General features: G+C 39.4%; 1 protein-coding gene and 1 long non-coding RNA gene across 3 annotated transcripts in view; one reads left to right on the top strand and one right to left on the bottom strand.

Annotated features, from left to right (window-relative positions):
- Nucleotides 1–24,977, bottom strand: part of LOC100618305 (mucin-16-like) — a 46,496-nt gene that overhangs the window by 5,377 nt on the left and 16,142 nt on the right. Inside the window, exons 3-12 of the mRNA XM_056798729.1 lie at nucleotides 24,800–24,867; nucleotides 23,514–23,683; nucleotides 22,689–22,727; nucleotides 21,385–21,501; nucleotides 13,367–13,465; nucleotides 12,006–12,638; nucleotides 11,377–11,490; nucleotides 8,118–8,165; nucleotides 965–1,089; nucleotides 774–841 (exon numbers count right to left, since the gene is read on the bottom strand). Of these exons, the coding sequence (XP_056654707.1) occupies nucleotides 774–841; nucleotides 965–1,089; nucleotides 8,118–8,165; nucleotides 11,377–11,490; nucleotides 12,006–12,638; nucleotides 13,367–13,465; nucleotides 21,385–21,501; nucleotides 22,689–22,727; nucleotides 23,514–23,683; nucleotides 24,800–24,867 (1,481 nt within the window). The remainder of the gene's footprint in view (nucleotides 1–773; nucleotides 842–964; nucleotides 1,090–8,117; nucleotides 8,166–11,376; nucleotides 11,491–12,005; nucleotides 12,639–13,366; nucleotides 13,466–21,384; nucleotides 21,502–22,688; nucleotides 22,728–23,513; nucleotides 23,684–24,799; nucleotides 24,868–24,977) is intronic.
- Nucleotides 424–6,223, top strand: LOC130454525 (uncharacterized). Of its 2 annotated transcripts, none has more exons than XR_008912135.1 (3): nucleotides 424–581; nucleotides 2,435–2,518; nucleotides 5,667–6,223. It is a non-coding gene; the product is annotated as an uncharacterized LOC130454525 (long non-coding RNA). The 2 variants fall into 2 exon arrangements; XR_008912136.1 differs by having other exon boundaries at nucleotides 424–588.

Here is a 24,977-nt window from a genome sequence, read left to right as displayed (position 1 = left end):
CAACCTTATCATTTTAAAGATGAAGGAATTGAGGCTAAGACAAATGATGTGACTTGTTGAGGGTCACGCAGCTGCTAAGAGTCTCAGAGAGAATTTGAACTAAGGTGTTCCTGATTTCAAGCTCAGCACTCTGATCTGCTGCAATGAAATTGGCAGTGCTGTGTAAATTCACTCACATCTATGTTTACAAGTGTGTATGGGATCAGATTATTTTCAGTAGTTTCTTTAGAGTAGTACAAAGACCACTGGATTTCAAATCAAATGGCCTGTGTTCAAATTCTGGATCTGACAGTATCTTTGATCTTGGAAAAGTCACTGGAATGTCCTTGGCTCTTCATTTTTTCATCTGTAAATGAAGAGTGGTCCATATGGCCTCTACTATCTCTTTAAGCTTCCATTCTATAATCCTATGATTCTAGAGACAGTGAATGTTGATATGTTCTAATCAATTATTTTCTAAGCACTCTGTTGCCTCCTATGTTATTTCTTTCACATGGAGTTATAAAGTTCAAGTGATTAAACTTACAACCTTGTCTTTGGAAGACTTGTGGAAAAAGAAGTTTTTCTCCACCAAGGAAAAGGTAGAAGGTGCCCACAATATTTCTAATGGCTTGTTGGTTGGGGGGAGTGGGGGTGGTTGTGGTGGTGAATCCATTACAGCTTGTGAAAGAAGGAATTGCTATTGGGAAGCAGCAGCAGCCTGTGTGTGATCTTTGTCAAATGGGAATGTTATGGTCCCTGCTATTTGAGCTCATGGCTTTCAAGATTCTCACCTCAGCAAGATCACATTGCATCCACAATACTGAAAGCCAAGGCTGCTTCTTTCAAACAATACCTTGAACTGGAAACAAAAAGAGAGAAGGGAACTTCTGAGTACCTGGCTAGAGGAAGTCTGTATATCCAGGGATGAGGAAGGAAGCATGGATGCAAGGAGGAAGAGGGGTGTGGAGGGGAAGAGTCTCACCATGCGCTGCAGGAAACATTCAGGAAGACGGAATGTGCTGGAATCCCTTTGAGCCATCTTGGTTGTATAAAACATGTTGGTGATGGTGAAGTTAAGGGTGAAGCTCTTCCAGTTGTATCTCCCTGCTGCTGTACAGAAGGGAAAGATACCCAATTGTCTGAGCCTTACAAATGTTATTCAAATGAGAGAAAATGCTTTGTAAACCTTAAAGATCTCTCTAAATGCTAGTTACTGTGGTGACCATTATCATGATCATGACCATTATTCTAGGTGGCACTATTCTAGTCCTTCCTCAGAGGAAAACTGAGGATACCTCTACTATACTTTTTTCTGGCAGTATTAAAAATTGTGGACTTGGGAGTCAGAAGACCTGGATTCAAATCATGGTTCTGCCATATCCTATGTTTTTGCCTTCGTTTCCTCACACATAAAATGAGGAGGTTAATCCAGTTTCAAGAGTAAGAACTCATTACTTAACAAAAATTGCTGGTAATACTGAAAATTAGTCCAGGAGAACTAGGGATAGACCGATATTCTTGCTTGACATAACAAAGTAAACTCAAATGGGTATATGAGCAAGCTACCTAAAAGGTGATGTAAAAAAATGAGTTATCTGGAAAATTGTATCTTTCATTTTAATGGACAGAGGGACAGTTCATGTGCACATGAGGGATAGATAGGACAGCAAGATAAGATGGAGAGTGTTGCTAACTTAAAATTGGGTTTTCCTCCAGAACAAGACCAATGTAGGTAAAATGAGAAGGGAATTGGCTAACTGGAGAGAAAAAATCTTTGCTTCATATTCTTCTGATAAGGGTCTCATTTCCAATTTCCAATAATTCAAATGTATAAGAATAGAAGCCAAGGGCAGAGTCTCACCAAGTTGGTGTAGAAGATACACATCCCCCATCTGATCTCTATCAAATTACCACCCCAAAACCTGATACAATGTCCTAAAATGAATTCTGGAGGAGTATATCACAAAAAAAGACAAGCAAATCATTTTCCAGCACAAAACGACTTTGAAGACCTGCAGGACAGATGATGTGTACAGAGGTGGAGGTGGAAGTAAAGCAGTGTACCAGGGCAGACCCCATCAAGCCAAAAGGACTTGTCCACAACTGAAGCAACAGGAAAGGCTTCTGGAGCATTCATCCCCAGTCAATAAGGGGTTGAGGGATCAGAGAGTGGCTGAGAGGAGATTACAGGAATCCCTTTGCTGACAGTGAAGGCAATTCTCCTGCTGCATTGCTCATATTCAGAATGAGACCCTAATCTGTGGGGGAGATATCAAGGTGGAGGAGTGCGAGCAGACAGGAGTACTTGTAGCCACGGGGGTGGGGGGATGGCAGCAGACTCTCCCTGGTCACATTTCAAAGTGGGGGGAAATGGCTGGGGTTACTCAGAAACCAGAATTTAGATCAGAAGGCTATTAAAAACACCTTTGTTTGCATGATACCACATTTGAAGAACTGAAAGAAGATAGATCCCCAGAGAGTATACTGTAGCTGCACAAAGAATCTGAAACTGAGAACAGCGCTCCATTCACCACAGGTACAGATTCCAAGTTTAACTGTCTCTTTTTATTTTTTATATTTAATTTAATTAGTTAATTTAGAATATTTTTCCCTGGTTACATGAATCACGTTCTTTCCCTCACCTCCCTCACTCCTCCCCCTCCACCCCCCTCCACCCCCCAGAGCCAGTGTGAAATTCCACTGGGTTTTACAGGTGTCCTTGATCAAAATCTATTTCCATATTATTGATGTTTATAATACTAGGGTGATAATTTAGAGTCTACATCCCCAATCATATTCCCATTGACCCATATGGTCAAATAATTGTTTTCATTCTGTGTTTCTGCTCCCAGAGTTTTTCCTCTGAACGTGGATAGTGTTTTTTCTCATAAATCCCTCCGAATTGTTCTAGATCATTTCATTGCGACTAATAGAGAGGTCCATTATATTTGATTTTACCACAGTGTATCAGTCTCCTGGTTCTGTACAATGTTCTCCTGGTTCTGTTCCCATCCCTCTACATCAATCCTGGAGGCTGTACCAGTTCACATGGAATTCCTCCAGTTCACTATACCTTTGAGCACAATAGCTCATCTTCTTTGCCTTGTTTTCCAGCTGATTAATTTTGGCTTTCAAGACACTGTTTTCTGTTTCCAGATGACTTATCTTGCTATTAAAATTGTCATCAGCCTCTCTTAATTGTGTTTTGAATTGCATTTTGAGTTCTTCCAAAGCCTGTATCCAATTCGCTGGGATTTCTGATTTATCGATTGTTGATCCCTCCCCCTCTGCTCCATTCGCTGTGTAGAAGCTGTCTACTGTAATTTCTTTCTTCTTTTTCTGTTCTTTGCTCATATTCACCACTTCTTTGCTCCCTATATTTGTCTGTGATCTTGATCCTCTCATTTTGGGGGGATTTCGGGGCTTCTGTCAGTCTCCCCTCTTGGAGCTGTGACAGAAGATCTCTTGGTGCAGTCTGTTGGGGAGGGTTGTTGGGGGTTTGAGCTTCCCTGTCCTCTGGAGTCTTTTGATTGCATTAAAGTCCAGCAGTCAATGAGGAAGGGGTGTGGACCCTGGACTTCCCTGAGTTCTGAAGACTTTTGATGAGATTAAGTTCAGATTGGTTGGGCTGGGTGTGCTCTGAGGCCATCACCTCTTGTAAGGCTGGAGCAAATATGGAGGATCTACACAGCTCTGGCCAGTCAGCCAGCTTTATGTTCCCTCTCTAGTTCCTTCTCTGATGTCTGTTCATATATTAACAAATTAAGAAGGGCAGAGGGTCAATGAATTGGGAATGCAAATTAAAAATCTAGAAAGCAAACAAATTAAAACTCCTCAGATGAAGACTAAATTAGAGATCCAAAAAATCAAAGCAGAAATTAATAAAATCGAAAGTCAAAGAACTATTGATTTAATAAATAAGACTAGAAACTGGTACTTTGAAAAAAAACAAATAAAATATACAAAATACTAATCAGTCTAATTAAAAAAAGGAAAGAAAAAAATCTAATTGACAGTATCCAAGATGAATAGGGAGACCACCTCAAATGAAGAGGGAGGTAGGGAAATAATGTGATTATTGTAAACAAGTACTAATGTTCTAAATTGACTAAATAAACTAATTCAAATGGGGGTAAAATCACAATAGACAAAGTGGTAAGAGATGCATAAACATTCAAAGGAGAGAGGAACTCTTTTGAAAAGCAGAATTGGCCATATGGAACAAGATATACAAAAATGCACAGAAGAAGAACTTCTAGAATGGCAAAATTGGAGCTATATTAAAAAGTGGTATGAGAACTCACTGATGAAAAGAACACTTAATCTTGTATTTTCAAAATATATTTATATATTAATTTTTAAATGTTAATGTTAACATGCCTTTTATTTATTTTTTCAATTTGAATTAGTATATTTAGTCAATTTACAACATTATTCCTTGGTTACAATAATCACATTGTTTCCCTCCCTCCACTCCACCTACCCTTCCCACAGCCAACCCGCAATTTCATGAGGTATTACTTGTGTCGTTGATCAGGACCTATTTCCATGTTGTTGTTTACACTAGGATATTCATTTAGAGTCTGCATCCCCAACCATATCCCTTTGACCCAGGCATTCAAGCAGTTCTTTTTCTTTGGTGTTTTTTCTCCCAAAGTGTTTCCTCTGGATGTGAATTCCAGTTTTTCTCGTAGATTCCTCCAGGTTGTTCGGGGTCATTGCATTGCCACTAATGGAGAAGTCCATTACATTTGATTGTACCACAGTGTATCAGGCTCTGTGTATAGTGTTCTCCTGGTTCTGCTCCTCTCCCTCTGCATCATTTCTTGGAGGTTGTTCCAGTCGCCATGGAATTCTTCAACTTTATTGTTATTCCTTTGAGCACAATAGTATTCCATCACCAACATATACCACAATTTGTTCAGCCATTCCCCAATTGAAGGGCATCCCCTCATATTCCAATTTTTTGCCACCACAAAGAGCCCAGCTATGAATATTTTTGTACATGTCCTTTTCTATATTATCTCTCAGGGGTACAAATCCAGCAGTGCTATGGCTGGATCAAAGGGCAGACAGTCTTTTAGCACCCTTTGGGGGCATAGTTCCAAATTGCCTTGAAGAATGGATGGATTAATTCACAACTCCACCTGCAAAGAATTAATGTCCAGACTTTGCCACACCGCCTCTAGCATTCATTACTTTCCTTTGCTATCATGTTAGCCAATCTGCTAGGTGTGAGGTGATAACCTCAGAGTTGTTTTGATTTGTATTTCTCTGATTATAAGAGGTTTAGAACAATTTTTCATGTGCTTATTTACTAGTTTTGATTTCTTTAACTGAAAATTGCCTATTCATGTCCCTTGCACATTTATCAATTAGAGAATGGCTTGGTTTTTTGGTACAATTGGCTGTAGTTCTTTATAAATTTGGATGATTTGACCTTTGTCAGAGGTTTTTGTAATGAAGATTGTTTCCCAGTTTGTTGCTTCCCGTCTAATTTTGGATCCATTAGGTTTGTTTGTACAAAAGCTTTTGAATTTAATGTAATCAAAATGATTGATTTTACATTTGGTGATTGTTTTAGCTCTTCCTTGGTTTTAAAAGTCTTTCCTTTCCCAAAGATCTGACAAGTATACCATTTTGTATTCACATAATTTGCTTATACTTTCCTTCTTTCTATTCAGGTCATTCACCCATTCTGAGTGTAGGCTGTCACACTACAGGAAATTACCAAAGAAATTCCTGAGATATCGTCAGACACAAAAATAGAATTGAAATTCAAAGAATTCACAGATCACCTCTAGAAAGAAATGCTCAAATGACAATTTTCAAGAATGTAATAGATTCAAGAGCCATCAAGATAAAAAGAAAATACTGTAATACTGTAAGCAGCCATAAAAACCAATTCAAATACCATGAAACTGAAAATCAGGATCACACAGGATCTAGCAGCTTCTACACTGAAGGATTGAGTGTTATGGAATAGGATATTCAGGAAGGCAAAAGATCTGGGTTTGTAAGCCAGAGTCACCTATCCAGCAAAACTGAGTACATTTTTTCAGGGGAGAAATGGAAATTCAATAATATAGAAGATTTCCAAGTATTCCTGAGGAATAAATCAGACCAAAATAAAACATTTTATGTCCAAACATGATACAGAAGAGAAGCCCAAAATGGTAAATCAAAAAGAGAAAATTGAATGGACTCATTAAAGAGTTAAAATGTTTATATATCGAAATGGAAAGAGGATATTTGTAATTGTCAAAAATTATTCTTTGGAGCAGAGAATATGGAAGAAATTTTGTTAGAAAGAGGATTAGGGAGTGTCCAGGGGTCCTTTGGGTTCCGCGGCCAGGGCCATGAGCAGGCCTGCTACAGTGCTCTGGGGGAAGCCATGCCGGTGGGTGGGGGAGCTTCAAGGCCATCGCCACCGCCGCTGCTGTTACTGATGCTCCCTCTGCCCTGCTTGTTTTCCTGGTGCTTGGCTCTGCTCTTGGCATCAGCTGGACCCATCCTCTGCAAGGCCAGGTGGTAAGGAGCTGTGGCTGCTGAGGAGGCAAAGTCTCCATGCTGGTAGAGACAGTTCAGGTTGTGCCTCCATTGGGATTGCTCCCTCAAGAGGACTGAGTGGGCCTGAGCTAGTGGTCTGAGCAGCATTGCTACTTTACCTAGGGCTTTTGGACTACCCAGACCCAGCTTTGGTCAGCCATCTCTCTCAGTACCCCTACTGGAGATATTTCACTAGAACTACCTGAAGAATCCCTAAATCTTTTTCTAGTATTGTTTCTAGATGCAATAGATTCAGAGGGTAAAGGAAATCACATCAATGAAATATCACCCGCTATCCCTGAAGGTTTATGGGCCACCAATTCTATAGATGTTGGGTAATTGAAATCAGCAGTCCCTGTTAAGATAAAGAACTAAAGAAGGTTCACCACAAGAAATCCCACAATACCCACTAAGCAAAGAAGCAATTGATGAGATAACCCCATAATAGAGTCCCTATTACAGCGAGGAATACTAGTACCCTGTATCTCCAAATAAAACACCCTCATATTCACTGTGAAAAAGCCCAAGTTAGATGCAAAGAGCAATGTGGTCTATATAATTGTTCAAGATCTGAGAGCAGTCAATGACCATATGATAAAAAACCACTGTGTTGTACCAAGTCCTGCAATGATAATTTATGCAATTCCCACTCATGCAAAATGTTTCACAGTAGTTGATTTATTTACTGCTTTTGTCTCCATCCCAATACACGAGGAATCCCAAAAGATTTTTGCATTCATATGAAAAGGAATCCAGCTGACCTCTTTCTGCCTGTCCCAAGGGTTCTGTGAAAGTTCGTGATTATTTTCCCAAATTTTGATGAAAGACCTTACAAACATCCACTATAAGGAAAGTAGATTGATATATTTTGTGCATGATCAGCCATTGCAAAAAAAAAGTGCAGGTCAGGACTCCTCACTGAGTCATGAACTGAGGAGAGGCTTACAATTCTAAAAGACTGTGCCAATTAATTCTGGGGTAACCCTCTTATCTCTCAATAGGGGAAACCTTCCCCTAACTTACTTACACTACCACATCACCCAGGATCACCATTTCCCAGAGATATTCCTCAGCTATCATAGACCAGGAAAAGAGAGTGAGAGAGTACAACATGAGCCATTCCACCTTGACTACTACCTTTCCTCACTCATCTATCTCTCTATCTATCTATCTATCTATCTATCTTTAACAGCTCTCTAGAGATCAATAATTACTAGGCAGACAATAACCATGACAAGACCAAACAAGAAACAGAGAGTATTATAAGATATAACATGAATAATTTTGAATTGAATTTAAAGGGGAGCATGCTTTGATCTGCATTTGATCAACTGTGAAAGTTGTAGCTACTCTCAGAAAGACAGCAATCTGGAACAGTTCTGAAGGACTTTTGACCAAGAATGTTTTACGCTTCTAGAGAAAGAAATGTGGGAGTCAGCTGCAGTTCAAAGCATACTCCCTTTCACATCATTTTATGTACAGTTTATGTGGCTCTGGTTTGATATGAGTGTTCTCTTATAAAAATGACCAATATGGAATTATGTTTTACATGATAATATATGTATAATCCATTTCAAATTACTTACCATCTCTCCAAGAGGGGGACCGAAGGAAAGGGGGAACAATATTTGGACCTAATAATTTCAGAAAACATATATTGAAAATTATTACTAGATTTAATTAGCCAAATATCATATCTTTAAATAAAATTATTTTAATTAAAGTCAAATTTTAAAAGATAAAGAGCATCAGAGATTATTAAGCAACATGCTAATCAGATATGGCTTGATTTCTCAACAGCAATGCTGAATGACATACAGCTTCTCTAATAGCATAGGTGATTTTCTATTGGAAATAGATGTCTGAACAAGGATTATTAACAAAAGCAATAAACAAATTGAGAGGAATATCAGTCACAACTTAATAAGAGGATGCTTTAGGGATTTTATGGTACATGGGACACACTTCCCTTCCTTGAAGTTTCTTATCCAGAAAATGGCTTGATGGTCTGCCTCCAATCCTCACCTAAGATCACCTAGGGCAGTGGTTCTCCACCTTTCTAATGCCATGACCCCGCAATACAGTTCCTCATGTTGCAGTGACCCCAAACCAAAAAATTATTTTGGTGGCTACTTCAAAACTGTAATTTTGCTACAGTTATGATTAGGAATGCAAATACCTGATATGCATTATGTATTCTCATTGCTACATATTGAGAGGTTGAGAACCACTGATCTAGAGACACTTGTCTCCTCATCTTCATCTCCCATTGTGAACCTTAAAATTTCTCAGACTCTACTTCATGAGGTTGGGTTAAGACCATTCCCCATTTGGACCATTCACCATTTGGGCAGTGAAGGTACTTAAAACAGGAATGTGAGAACTCCACTTCACCATACTTAAGCATGCCTTAGGGGAAGATGAAGTTGTAAAGTCTTTGCTGAAACATTGAAAGATACTTTTGATACAAGATACTTTTACATACAAAGTATGTCAACCCATAGTTATAGTAAGACAAAAAGTTCTTAAGCCATGCCTATTTTTAGAACTAATACAAAGGGGTGCTAAGTACCTATAAAGGTCAGGCAGCTTGTGAATTTTACAAGGAGCAAAGAGATGAAAACTTACTCAGAGATTCTACTCTAATCAGGTGTGAACTAAGAATGGTCTGTCCTTTGAAAAATGTCTACTGTGATTGGTAGATGTGAGAACTTAGGGGAGGAGACATAGTAGAAAATTCCCTTTAAATAGGAGCTCAGATTCATTCAGATGACATTCAGATTCAGGATTGAGCTGGTGGAATCAGCTGAGATGAAGCTGGCCGGGTGTCACTAGAATCCTTGCTTGGACAGATCTTGTGATGAGTGATTAAGGACTGACTGATCTTTCTCTTAAGGCTTAGGCCTAGGTTGGCCAGGGCTGCCCTGGGCCAGCCTATCCTTTTCTCATTATTCCCCTTTTCTCTCTCTCGTTCTTAATTCCTCATTGTATTAATTAAAATCTCTATAAAACCCAATTTACTTGGGTATATTCTAATAATTGGGAATTTTTCCCTGGCGACCACCTTATATTTGATTGAAAACAAGACACTGTCTTAAAAACATATTTTCTGCGGTCACAACTTACTCATCCACTCTTTTATCTACTACAATTTAAGTCTTCCACTATTTTAATCACTACAGTTTAAGACAAACAACTATTTTAACTATTACATCATCACACCTAGAACTCCAAATTTGACCTTGTCCACCAGGCTGAAGGGCTGCCAGGAGCCATGTGGAGACAATGACATCAGAGAGGTCCAGTTTTTCAGTTCTGACCTCTGACCAATCTAGGATCTCCTGGCTACAGAAGTTCTTGGAAACACTCAGAGGCCATAGTAGAGTAGGACCAGGACACAGGAATCACAGAGCTAATGTGTAGGAATCAATCCATAAACTAGTGACCAAGAGGCATCCCTGGTTCAAGAACTTCTCAGAAAGGACAAAACCTAGAGGCAAATTCTTGGGATTCAGTATTAAATGGGTGTGCCAAGTGCAATCAATCACCAAAGGTCCAAGTGAACTATTAAGCTAAGATGAGGGAGAAGGTCATGAAATCATACCTTAAAGGGAAGGTCCCAGAACCATTCTTTTCCTCTTTGGCAAGTCAAGGCTGATAGAAATAAAGTGATTTGCCCATATCTGCAGGATCCACCTTCCCCAAGTTCACTGCTAAAGAGCACAGCCTTTGGATCTGTCTCCATTCCTGACTCTTGACACCAGGAACTCTGTGGCTCAGACCATATAAGTAATTAGTTGGCACAGTGGAGATAGTGCTGAGCCTGGAGTCAGGAAGACCTGAGTTCAAATGTGACCTAAGAACTCATTAGCTGTATGACCCTGGGAAAGTCAAGCAGTCATTGCTTGCATCTTTTTCTCATCTGAAAAATGGGGCTAACTATAAAGCCCAACACTTAGGGTTGTTCTGTGGATCAAATGAGATACTATTTCTATAAAAAATGCTTAGTCAAAGTGCCTGGCACATAGTAGGTGTTACGTAATTGCTTATTCCATTCTCCTTCACTTTTCCATAGGCAAGTTCAGTTTGTAGGTGTATAAGATACATTTTTAAGACAAATTTTTTTAATAAACTGAATCTCACAAATCTACTCATTAGATCAAAGCAATCAATTAGTTTCCATTAATTAAGTATTTATCATGTGCCCAGCTCTATCCTAAATACTGAAGATGTAAATAAGAATGTAAAAACACATTCTCTGCTATGAACTTGGGAGAGTTCATAGAAGGAATCTTTCCCAAAGTGGAAGCCATTCAATGTGAGGTGTTAGGGCTGACTTCTCCTCTTGACCTTGAAATACAGCATAATAGAGTCCTAGGTTCAAATCTCACGTCTGCTGCTTTCTACTTTTGTGTCATAGGGCATGTCATTTAACTTCTCTCCACCCCAATTTTCCAATATGTAAAAAGATGGGATCCAGCTAGATGACCTTTAAGGGTCCTTTCCAGTCATATCCGGTCACCCTGAGCTAATTACTTTACTTCTCTAAACCTCAGTATCCACATCAGTAAAATGAGAGGCTATCCATAATACCTGATGGTTTAAAGTTTCCTTCCAACTTTATACCTATGGTTGCTTATATAAAAGACCTTAGCAGTGGGAATCTCACTCCTACCTCTAAAACTTCTCTTCTCCAGGCTATACATAGAAAGGAATCAGAGGTTCAGAAGAGTTCTTGAGGATTGATCTCTAAAATAATTTCATGTTTCCTCTGTAAGATTGGGAAACAAGGCCCTAAAAAGGATAAACCTCCAACACAGAGACAGAGAGGAGGTACCTACTTACCTGTGGGAATAATAGTAGACACAGGGGTGAGGGAGCTCCTTATTGGTGCTACTGTGCTTCCTGGTGCATCATGGCCTTGGGCATGTGTGTCTGGCACCACACCAGCATCACCTCCTACAGGATGAGAGGAGGGGAGAAACCAGAGCTCAGTCAAGTCTTTATTGGTGGACTCCCAAAGGAAAGTACATTGTTGCTACTAACTGCTGAGACCAAAAATACATGGCTTCTCTGACTTTTCCCCACAGGATAAATAATCAAATTTTCCCCTTCAAAGCATGGACTCACTGATGGACAATCCCCATATATGTTAAATCATGAGGTTCCACTAAATCAAGTGGAATCAGAATCCCATCAATAAGAAGAGGAGAATCACTTTAGCACAGGGACTGTGAAACTATCCTTGCATGGAGTTGAGGAAGCCTGGAGAGATGACACTAATTCAACAGATATGGAACCAAGAAAATGTCCCTACAGTGGCTCAATGGAAGGCTAAAGAGAGGAAAGACCTGGGAAGAAGACCCTTCCCCTTAGAAAGGCACAAACTAACCCTCCCTGGACAGACACTCTCCATTCCCTCCAAGACCACACCCCAATTCCCTCCCTGGGAAGTTTATTTAAAATATGCTTACTTGGGAAGAGGCTGGAAGTGGAAGGCACCTGATCAGAAACAGAGGCTGTCCCTGCCTGGACACTGCTGCCCTCTGTGGTTGTGTCAGGAGGACTGGGAGATGCTGTTGTGCAAACTTCCTGTGTGCTGGCTGGAGGCAGGGTGATAGCTGGAGTTGGTGTTGCCTGTGGGTTTCTCTCAGTTTCTGGAGTCAGGCCGGCTGGCCCTGGGTCCTCCAACGAAGTAGCAGGCTCAAGGGAAGCTGTTCTTGTGCTTAGGCTGATGTTTAAAGGAGCACTGGAGCCGGGGCTAGCTGTGATTTCTACTGGAGTCATGGAGAGTGAGGTCCTTGCAATGGCAATGGTGACTCCAGAGGATATCTCAGATGGAACTGAGGTTTCGGTGGGAGAGGACACAGTTCTCCTGTGCATCCCAGGGATGAGGTCACCTGCTCCAGTGGGCACAGTGAGAAGTGGGTCTTGAGTGGCTGTGGCTCTTGGAGTTGTCTCCATGACACGTATGTCCGTTTCAGTGTAAGCAATGGAATCTCTCCCGATAAAGTCAGTCATAGGGATACTGGTGGAGTTCGTTGGTTCTCTTCCCTGGTCAGATCCACTCACATTCTTCAGTGTCCCTGAAGTCTCAGTAGAGAATCCTGTGACCAAAGCAGTTAGTTGAAGTATGCCTAAGGGTTGATGGGGGAAGTTTGGATTCATTTGGACAGAGATCCCCAGAGCCTGTGAGGATTTTGAACTTCCTGAGAAGAGCAACCAATCCCCAACCCCTCACATTAGCACCTTCTCCCTGACAAGCACTTTCAAAACAAAAAGACTGTGACAGGAATTAGGATCTCCTTGTGCTCTAGGGTGCATGGCCACCATGAGAAAGTATTAAATAAGCTGAGACTGATATATAGATGGATCTGTCCTGTCTTCTTGCCCTCAGATGAGACAAGGCACGTGGCTCAGACAAACTGCCTGAAAGATATCTGCTCAGGTTAAATGGAAAATGAAGCAGTAATCATTTGTTAAGAATCAGGTACCCCATTCAGGGTTTTAGGTGCTGGGCATAGAAAAGCCTGTCCTCCAGTAGCTGACTTTTATCCTAGTAAATTATATGTATACACACAAACTAACACAAGAAATGGACAAAATCCTCCATGAGCTCTTCATCCAAAGGCTGGCATCACAGTATACATCTGGGCAGACAGTAATGGGACAGAGGAAGTTGCCAGGTCTTACAACCTAATCACAAACTCCCCCATCAGTGAGCCTCCTGTTCTCAGACTATGAAGATGAGTCCATATCATATCTCAAACCTGGAAAACAAGGGCCCAGAGCAAGGATGAATACCAATATAATAGAAAAAGAAATATTTTCTTACCCATGGCACATACAGTAGATTCACTGGTCACTGATGTCATGTCTCCTGGTGCTCCATGTTCTGGGATATGGGTGAAGGGCCCTACACCAATGTCACTCTCTAGAAGAATAAGTGAGAACATAAATCTCAGCCACAGGACTCGGGGTAGAAAGGACAATATGTTGTTCCCTTATATTTTGAAGGAACCTCCAAAATATGTGCTCTTTTTTCTTCATCATTCATCGAGCAGAGAATCTCTCTAGTACTCCTATATTCTCATTTTTTCAAACTCTTCTAATCTAATGACAGCTTTATTACTTCCCCATCTGGAAAAAAACCCTTCATTTTATCCACCTGTCTCTCTTCTCTTTTCTGACTGAAATCCTTCAGGATGCTCATAAAAGGTGCTTCTACTTTCCTTCTTTCTATTCTCTTTTTAACTATACAGTCTGGTTTAGAAGCTGCTTTTTGAAGAAGAAACATAAGATTAATAACAGAGACAAACATAATGCCGAAACTAGATACAAGAAAATTACTTACTGTTCACACTGCAAGTTAAAGTCCTCACAGCAAGCTCCTGATTTGAGTGAAATACAAAATGCTATAACAACTGGAGCAAAGCCAAAGTATTCAGATGTGGTTAGAAGAGAATTATGAAGCCAGGCACATAGGGTGACACTTGGAGGTAGAAAAAGTAGTAATAATGAGCCTACAGATAAAAATAATAGAAAAAGCTTGGGAAATAGTGAAATTGGTATAAGAAAATGCTCTATGAATGATAGCCATTTCAATAAAGCAAGAGAAAGGCCGAGCCAGATTAAAGAAAATGAGGCAGAGATTAATGAAATAACATCTCCAATTGCAAATGAGATGAGAGACTTTGATAAGACCTATAGTAACCACACAGGAAAAGTCTGTAAAGGAAATCAGATCGTTCCTTAAGAAATTTTTCCAGGGTAGAATAGATAATAGTATTGAATTATGCAAAAGAAAAAGAAAGAGTCACAAGAACTCAAGAAAAAGTTAGTGACTAATACCAAAAATCATAGTTTCAATTCCCTAAAGTTTACTGTTGCTAAATATGACAAGGCTCTAGAAACATTCACAGATGAAGTCCCATTTAACTTAGTTAATTCTCCCAAGAGCTTTATGGCAGATATACCCTCAGAAATGACATCTAATTGGAATCGAGAAGCTAGTACCTTTCATCCAGTACTGAGTGATTTAGTTAAGTAAAAACTAACTGATAATGAAGCTGAAATTACTTTTGAAAATAATTATCATATTCCAAGTAGTGGAGGTGACATTTCAGTTAAATTTGAAAAGCAGGATGGAATGGAATTCTTCTCAATTGGAATAACCACCAAGAATTCAAAAGGCAGGCTTGAAGTCAGCATTCTAAGTGGCAAAGGGATATCCAGCCAAAGCTACTGTGATGGTTTAGCTTCATGTACCATTGAAGACTTCATTGGGAATGGATCAAATCAAAAAGAATTAACTGAGTTACATATGCAGCTGGCAGAGGGTAGCAAAGACACGAGTACTAATTCGGTGGCAATAAACTCTTTACCTACAAACAGGCCAGAAACATAGGTATGGATTAAGGTGGGGAAGAAAAACCTTAAGGCTCTCTTGGATACTGGTGCTTCAAAGTCTGTCCTAAATACAAGTCCAGGGGATACCTACATAGGGGGTATGGCTTCTGTAGCTGGAGCAATGGGACAAAGACAATAGGTCCCTGAGCTCAAAAGCACTATGGTTAAACTAGGTCCTCTCACCATAGATCATAACTTCTTGTTGATTCCATCATGCCTAGCCAATCTTTAGGACAAGATGTTTTGTGCAAGATGCAGGCAACATTACAATGTGAAAAATATGGGGTAATTTCTTTGCATCTACCCAAGAATTCACTGAAGCACTATCCATTGTTACTTAGAGCAACTTGAGGAAGAACCTGAAAAAATTCAAGTTGTGACTTCTAAATATGACATACCCACAGATATGCCACAGGGGGTGCTTGCAAAACACCAAAATGATGTGGGTCGGATTAAATCGATTACTCCTGTTAGGATTGAGGTCAGGGAAGGGATACCACCTAAGATACCACAATACAAGTTGAGTAGAGAAGCAAGAGAAGGGATAATACCCATTATAAATAGCTTGCTTGAGCAAGGTATATTGAGACCTATGGTATCTGAATACAATAACCCAATATTAGCCATTAAAAAGAATAAGCTGAATGAAGATGGCACTCCTGCATGGAGATTTGTGATGATTTGAGGGCTGTGAATAATTTCATTAGGAAGAGATATACTGTAACACCATCTCCAAATGATATTATAACTCAGATACCTGCAGAAGCTAGGAGGTGTACAGTGTTGGACCTGAGCAATGCTTACTTCACTATACCGTTGCACCCTGATTCTCAAAATATTTTTGCTTTCCAATGGCAACAAACCCAGCTGTGCTATACTAGATTAGTGCAAGATTGTTGGGAGTCGGCTTCAATATTTTCTCAACTGTTGCAAAGAGATCAAACATAGCAAATTGATACACTGTGTGGATGATTTGTTGCTAGCATCTCCTGACCCTAAAACTTGTTTAGAACATTGAAAGAAATTGTTAATAGAACTTTATCAGAGGGGACATAAAGTTTCTAAAAAGAAGATTCAAAGGGTCCTACCAATAGTTGAATATTAGGATTTGTCCTGGAGGGGGGCACCAGGAAAATTTCAAATAAAAAGGTAGCAGATATACAGATATACAGCTAGGCATCCCTCGAACTAAGAAAGAACTGAGAGCTTTTCTGGGGGTTGCTGGTTTCTGGAGGCAGTACATAGTGGGTTATTCTCATATATCCAAGTACTTGACTGATTTGACAAAGAAAGACTTCAAAGAACCATTGCAAATGAATAAGGAACATTTGCATGCTTTGTCACAGTTGAAGGGAGATATTCTATCAGCTCCAGCTTTGGGAATACCTAAATATAAGAAAGAATTCCACTTGGAAGTCCATGAAGCAAAAGGCAATGCTTCTGCAATGTTAGCACAGTATTTTCAGTTGAATCTAAGGGCTATTGTATTTTACAGTTCTATCCTTGACACGGTTGTACAGGGCATAGTACATTGCCTCAGGAGTGTAGTAGCTACAACTCTAATGGTCAAGAAGTCCTATGACATAGTACTGGGATGTAAATTGCAGGTGTATTCTGCACACGAAATTGAAAATCTGTTACGGTCACAGAGTACATATTCATTCACCGATGCAAGAATATCCCAGTATGAAGTCATTTTGTTAGGCAATGATAACATCACAATTCATAGATGTGCACTGGTGAACCCAGCAACTCTGGTCCCTGATTTGCCAATGGGTGGAGAAGTATTGCATGATTGTGATCAGATAGTAGAACTCATGCATAGGCCAAATGAACGCCTGAAAGATACACCTCTTATAAATTCAGAAATGGAGTTATACACAGATGGGTCCTCCTATGTTCGTGATGGGAGAGACATTCTCAGGGTCAGCGGTTGTTGACATTGACAAAATGCTTTGGCATGTATCGTTGCCAAGTCATGTGAGCACCCAGGGAGCCACGCTTAAGGCTATGCTCATGGCCCTGGAATTAGCTAGGGGGAAAAAAGCTAATATATTTCTGGATTCACACTACGCTTTCTCCACTGTGCTTTGGTCATCATACATATGGAAAAACAAAGGTTATAAAACTTCAGCTGGGAAACCAATTGCATATGGCAATCTTATAGATAGTATTATTAATGTTGTAGACTTTCCTAAGGAGGTGGCCATAATTCATTGTAAGGTACACACTCATGGATAGGACAGGATATCCCTAACAATGAAAGAGCAGACATAACATCAAAGTGTGCTGTTAGGTTCGGTTCCCACCATGTGCTGCATTTCTCTCTGATCAAAAGGAATAATCTCACTAAAGCCTATGACAGAGAAGAGATACATTCATGGAAAGAGCAGCTACTGAACTGATCAAAGGCATCTGTATTGCTCATGGGGGTAATCCTATTCTCCCTAAAAAGTTGTATCAACATCTATGCACCGTAATTCATGCAAAGGGACATTACGGAGTACAAGGGATTTTGGATAGCATAAAGAGATATTGGACAGCACCAGGAATGACTACAAATGCCATTAGAACTAGTCAAGGCACGTGAAACATGCAGGAGATAAAATCAAGGACATTTCAAGAGTGTTGCATTGGGAGGCAGACCACTCAGTTATATGCCTTTCCACTGTATTCAAATTGATGATATCAACATGCCTAAGGAAAGGGGATGCAAATATGCATTGGTTAATTTGGATAGACTGACTAGATGGGTTGTAACATGTCCGTATAAGAAAAGTGACACTGCTACAGTAGTGAAATTTCTATTGAAGGAGATTATACCTAGACATGGCATTCCCAATACCATTGACTCGGACAAGGGGACCCACTTCACTTCCCGGGTTCTACAAGAAATCTACAAGAACTTGGGGATTAAGTGCAATTACCATTCAGTTTATCGGCCCCAAAGTTCCAGGCTGGTCGAACAGACGATCAAAGAGTTAAAAACACCAATAGGTAAACTCTGTTCAGAAACACATTCAAAATGGGCAGATGTTTTGTCCCTTGCTTTCTTCAACATTAGAACCAGGCCTAGGACTGACCTGCACCTATCACCTTTTGAAATTCTGTATGGTCAGCCCTCTTTGGCATCGTAGGACAGTAAAGCCACCTTACTTGTATCCATGTTAAGAGGTGAATGTGTTCTTCATGAATACTTAAAACAGATACAACATAGGATTGAAGAACTAAGGAAACTGGGTTTGCTTGTGCAAAGAACACCACTAGATTTTTCATTGCCCAAGATAAAACCAGGTGATAAAGTTTATGTCAAGAACTTTAATAGAGAATCTCCTACAGAACCAAGATGGATTGGACCTACTACGGTCATAATGACAACCCCAATAGCTATAAAAGTTGATCAAAGAGATCCATGGTTCCATGCTTCACATGTGAAATTGCATCACACCCATAATATTGAGTAGCCCTAGGAAAATAATTGATAAGCAAATGCAGTCCCTACCAGAAACACAGGAAAGCACATGAATACTTGCCACCAGAATAGAGTAGAGAGACCCCTGCACAAGTTAAAATAATGAAAGGATAGAACCCTGAAAATATACAGACAGTAACACAGTAATATGAAAGTAAAACCTTGCATGAGAAAGATTAGCAGCCACAAAGCCTCAATATAAGATATAAAAGTCTCTGCCTGACATAGTAACAAAACGAAAAAAACTATCTCCAAATTCTACATATAGTAACCATCCAAGAACTACATACAGTAACCATATGATAAACCTCCTTGAAAGAAAAAAAATTGATGTCATTATTCTTACCAAAGACTTGAAAACCTATGCATAACGCTTACCCCCTTGCATGAGGAAAAACACAAGTTGACCTAACTTGTAAACACGAAGATGTACAAATGCAAAAAGCTTACCCCCATTCATGAAGAAAATCATGTTATCTTACTTGCACACACAAAAAATTGATACATTCTGTTACTCAAAAATTTCATCTCACTTCCATGCAAAAGTAACTTTTCACATTTACTTGCACACATATGTAAAAAACTAACTTGCACACATGTGCGTGGTTTGTTTGTGTGTTCCCAGGTTCCTGATTATTGCAGTGGATCCTGACTTGAAGAACACAAGTCTTCAATCAAGTGATGGTAGACAGAAGAGTGATATGTTGAGCAGAAAGGATGGAAGAGTTTCGACAGGCAACATGAATGGACATGGAAGGACTTTGGAACTTTGAAATTTTGGCCATGAATAAGTGTAAGACTGTGTCATACATGTAAACAGCACATATATGCATGCACATCCTACATAGCAAAATAAGATATTCATGGAATGGGTAATTACATGACATGCATGATAACAAAGACACACTGATGAGAAATTTCTGTGGGAAATTCAAACAGAAAATAATATCCTTTTCTGCATGAGTTTGCACAGAAATTTAGAATGATGTATATATTTAAATCTGTACTAAACTTACTAATTGACTAACGAGCTAACTTTTTAGAGTAAGTTTATTAATAGTCTAACTACTAACATTAGTAATAGCCTATTGAATTTGTTTAAGGCTTAAGAAAGTAGAGACATAGAAGTTCTGAAGCATGGAAGTTATATTGTATTATGATTGTAGGTTAGCATTTATTAGTGATAGGAAATTTTACTTAGTGAATTTATAGACATTAGGAATTAGAATATTTGCATATTCTTAATGATAGGGGAATTGTTGAGATGATTTGGAAATTGTTATTTGCTTTGTTATGTGAAACTATGTTCATGTAACCATTTTCCTATAACCCATTCTTAGCTTAGCATTTCGATAGAACAGCTAAGATGTGTTTAGCATTTTGTAAAGGGGGGGGGTAGAGTATATTTCAGATAGCAAAGAGTTAAGATAGATAGAATTATTAAGGTAAGTATCATTGAAAAATGAAAGTTACATTTTTTGCTAATAAAAGGGGGGATTTGCGGTAGAGACATGGAGAGAGAGAGAGAGGACTTGTAAGCCAAGATGCAAGAAACAAGCTGGGGACCTAACCTGCCTGTCAATCAAGAGGAAGGTTCCAAATGGAATGTTCCCAGGAGTGGCAGTTGGGGGTTTCTGGCCACAGAGAGGAGAAGGAGAAACTTGGCTTTAACTTTGGCTCTCTGACTCAGGCAGTTAAGCTGGCCAGGAGAAACTATGACAGAGAAAGGAGAAGAAGGAGAAATTGGCTTTTGGAGTTGGTTGTCTCTTTGAGAGTTGAGCTGGCCAGGAGAAACTGGGAGACTTTGGACTTTGTTTTCTGTCTGGGGTTAATTAAGCTGAGAGACCTTGCTGACTTTGTGAAGTAAAAGAAGATTTTAAACAGCTGTTGTCCTTCATCTCTCTGTCTTAGAGTCACCGTTTGTGAATGGACTACTCTCTCAAACCCTCAAATTCTCCCTCATTATAGATGAGGGAAATCCTCATCCCTCTTACCTCAGTTTCCTATCCTGTTATCCCAATAAACCCCTTGACTTGAAAAAGGAAAAGAAAAGAGTATCTTTATACTTTACTCAAGGGAGGAGGGAAGAAGCCAAAAGCTTCAAGAAGAACTGGGAGGTGAGGGAGGCAGGAAGGAAAGTGTTGGAGAAGGGAGGGAGTGAAGGGGAGGAGGAAGTTAGAAACAGATACTGATCCATCAGCCATCAGTAGGGATCAGTAGGCAAACCTCAGAGCATTCCCCAGGGTAGTTCCCCTGTGTGGTAGCATCCCTCTCCTAGCATCCCTCAGCATTTCTCATTACTACCTCCATTACTCCCAAACAGTTTTCAAGTTTCCCTCTAGCAACTCTCTCTAGTCATAAGCCAGCCAGAGTAGTCATTGCAAAAGAAATAATTTCCTCAGTTTATATTTCTCTATTTCAGCATGTGTATCAGTCTATGATATTGGAATGATTTCCAAAAAAGAATGAAGGGATGATAAAGAGGGAAGCACTGGACGAAGAGGGATGGAAGAGTTAGAATGGGGGAATTTTTCACATAAGGAACAAAGAAAATATTTCTACATTGGAGGGGACAATTATAAATTTTATGTGTCATATATAATATTTAACAAACATTAAGAATGTATATGTTTTATAAATTAACAAAATTATTTTTAAAAGAGTCATTCCACAGTTGAGAAATGATCAAAGAAAAAGAATAGGCTATTATATGTATACACCCAAGCAAACAAAAGAAATAGCAAAATCCCCCATGAGATCTTCATCCAAAGGCTACTATCACAGCAAATTTTAGGGCAGAAAGCAATAGGACAGAGGAAATTGTCAAATCTTACAACCTAATGACAAACTTCCCCCATAAGTGACTGTCCTGTTCTCAGACTATGAAGGTGACTCCATATCTCAAAATTGAAAACAAGTGCCCAAAGCAAGAATAAATGCCAGTATAAAAGAAAGAAAATATATTTTCTTACCTATAGCATATACAGGGGATTCACGGATCAGGAGGCCACTAGTCAGTGATGTCATGATTTTTCCTGGTTCTCCATGGTCTGGGATATGGGTGACAGGTCCTACACCAACCTCACTTCCTAGAACAATAGATGAGAACATATATCTCAACCACAGGAGTGGGTGTAGAAAGGACAATATGTTGTCCCCATATATTCTGAAGGAAATGCCAAAATATGTGCTCTCTTTACTTCATCCTTCACCCAGCAGAGAATCTCTCTAGTATTCCCATTGTTTCACTTTGTTTTCAAACTCTACTCATCTACTGGCAGCTTTCCTTCAACCCCAAATGAAAAACAGCCTTCATTTTATCCATCTATCCCTGATAGCTATCATTTCCTATCTCTCTCTTCCCTTTGGGATTGAAATTTTTGAAAATGCTATCTATGAAAGGTACTTCTACTTCCCTTCTTCTTCCTCTTTTTTTTTAACTACAGTCTGGTTTTCAACTTCATCATTAAAATGAAATTGCAAAAATCTCTTAATGGCCTTCTTCTTAATCCTCATTCTTCTTAAGCTCTCTGCACTCGTTGATACCCAAATTCTCTAATTTTCATAACAAAACTATCCTGGTTGTCCTAGGACTTCTCTGATTATCCTGTTTTAGTCTCCTTTGCTGGATTCTTACTTAATTAAGTCCTTCATGTAGGTGCCCTACAAGGTTTTGAACTGGGCTCTTCTTCTCTTCTTCTATGGGATTTCACTCAGTGCTCATAAACTCACATAAATTTATCTATCATCTCTTTTCTGATGAGTCTCAAATCTGAGTGCAACAGAGCAAGACACTGGTTTGAGAGAGTGTAGTTATTGAAAGAGCAGAGAATAAAAACATTATTAATGAAAACTATTGGGCAACGTTGGTGAATGAAGAATATAAGGGAGAGCAACAAGTCTCTCTGGAATGTTGGGAGATCCCCTCAATGTATCAGAAGATTACAAAGACCACAAGGTCTGACTCTTAATTTTGAACAAGAAAGAGATAGGGACAGCCTGCTTTCCCAGGCCCATGGGATAATTTTCCCTTTTGAACTATTTATATATATTTTGAGTAGCAAAAAGAGAATAGACAAATGAGTAAATGAAGTCTAAACTTTGGCCATATCTAATAGTGTATCTAATTCTAAGAATCCCTAACACCACTTTTAATCCTCTGCCCTACATTAATCCCTTCCAAAAATATAAAAAAAATCTTTCATTGTAGTGTCTCATTAAAGAGAGTGGATATAAATATAGATACAAACAGACAATAAAGAAATCTAAAACTTACTCTTTGTGGATCTGATTCCTGGCAGCTTATGTTGATACCCTGTAGTTTGAGAAGGGAAAAGAAAAGAAGAAAGAAAAATTCAGAGGGAACAAGTTTTGGAGAGAAGGTGAGGGCAGGGAAGGACAAGGCAAGGGACAGCAGATGAAAGGAGGGAAGACAAGAAGAGAATAGCAGAGGAAAAAAAGAGAATGGGACAGAAGAGACATAAACACAAGATTTTGGGAAAGGTACAGAAAAGAAGGCCAAAATAGAAAGAGAAAAGAGAGGGAGAAAAGATAGAAGAAATAAAGAAAGTTGAGAGACAGAGAGATAGAGAGAGACAGAGACAGAGAGAGAGAGAGAGAGAGAGAGAGAGAGAGAGAGAGAGAGAGAGAGAGAGAGAGAGAGAGAGAGAAGGAGAGAGAGAGTAAGAAGGAGAGAGAAGGAGAGAGGGAAGTAAAGATAGAGGGGGGAGAGAGGGAGGAAGAGAATTTGAGTAGGGTATCTCTTTGTGGGCAAAAAAGTTAAAGGAGTAATGGAGAGGAGTTGGTTTGGGGCCCATAGGGGAAAAATGGTGCTTCAGCATTCAAGAAGGCATTCAAGGCATACTTCTTTGTTGAAGGAGTCTAAAAACAATCCAGTCTCTTCTGATCTTGAGAAGTGAGCTCCCCATGTCTTCATAGTTTGTCACCACTTTGAGGGCCAGTGCTCCCAGGAGTGAGAGAGAAACCATGAAAACAAAGGAGACCCGAAAGGAAAGAAGAGTTTGGGGCAGGTGAGTTGTTTTCTGGAAAGGGAACCACCCAGAGAAAGAGAGGCACATATCCCAAAAGTCAAGCTAGTTACCATTCACAATGAGGCTATCATTGTCTATAACCAGGTGTTTTAGCTCTCTTCTACAGAGCTGTTCAGTCAGCTCCCAGGAAACCACCTTTTTGTCCAGGACAAGGTTGGAGGAGTCCTTCTTGAAAGTGCAGAGTATATCTACTCCAGTTGCTATGCTGTTCTTCAGAGACCTGGAAATTAATGTTTCAGACAAGTGGTTTCAAACAGCCCTTCCTAGGAGTCACATGAGCTATATTAAGGGTAGTTCCAATCTAATTTTAATGTGTTAGCTTATTAATTTATAAAGTAATACATATATATATATGTATATGTATATATATAAATGTATATGCTTTTCTGAGCCAAAATGCAGGCTATAGGGACCTTGCTGATGTATACTTTAGTGGCTTCAGAAATTTCCTTTTGAGTTTGACACCACTGGTTTAGTTTCTGAAATTTAGTTATTCAGAGAACACTCTTGAGAGAAGTGGCTGTCCTGGAATAAAGGTTTAGAGATGATTGTAGATTTAAAGTTGAAAAGGGCATTGGAAGCCATCAAATATAGCCCTCTCAGTTTATAGAGGAAAGAAATGGAGGCCAAGGCAGATTATGTGACTTGCATAGCATCACACATCTGGTAAGTGAGAGAAAATTTGAACTCTGTTCTTTCTGATTCCACACTTAGCACCTTATCCACGACAATGAAATTGGCAGTGCTCTGTAACATCACTTATTTGTATGTTTACAAGTGTCTGTGGGGTCTGATTATTTTCAGTAGTTTCTTTAGAGTAGTGGAAAGAACAATGAATTTAAAATCAAAGATCAAGTGTTCAAACTCTGACTATTTTTGACCTGGGGAAAGTTATTGGGATCTCCTTGGGTCTTCATTTTTTCATCTGTAAATGAAGAGAATGGTCCAGGTTACCTCTACTGTCCCTTCCAGCTTGGAGCCTATATATGATTCTAGAGAAAGGTAATGTTGATATGTATTTATTAATCAATCATTTTCTAAGCACTCATTTGATGCCTCCTAGGTTATTCCTTTCATGTGGAGTTATAAAGTGAAAACAGTTGCAAACTTATCTTTGGAAAGAATAATGGGGAATGAATATTTTTCTACCTGAGAAAGAGAATAAGGAGTCTAAAATATTTTAATGGCTTCTTGGTTGGAAGATTTTATCCATTACAGCTTGGGAAAGAAGGAATTTCTATTAAGAAGCAGAAGAAACAGCCTGGGCATCATCTGAGTGAAATGGAAATTGCTGGTCCCTAATATCTGAGCTGATGATGTCTTGAAGGATTCTCACCTCAGTGAAAGGCCACTGCATCCACAATATTGAGAGCCAAGCTTGCTGCTTCCAAACAATACCTTGAGCTGGAAACAAAAAGAGAGAAGGGGACTTCTGTATACCTGGCTAGAGCAAGCCTGAATACACAGGGCTATGGAAGGTAGCATGGGACAGAGGAGGTAGAAGGGAATGGGAG

Source organism: Monodelphis domestica, chromosome 5 (genome assembly GCF_027887165.1).
Source record: "Monodelphis domestica isolate mMonDom1 chromosome 5, mMonDom1.pri, whole genome shotgun sequence".
NCBI lineage: Eukaryota > Metazoa > Chordata > Mammalia > Didelphimorphia > Didelphidae > Monodelphis > Monodelphis domestica.
The sequence above is the reverse complement of the archived record's forward strand: the minus strand, read 5'-3'. Positions and strand labels throughout refer to the sequence as shown.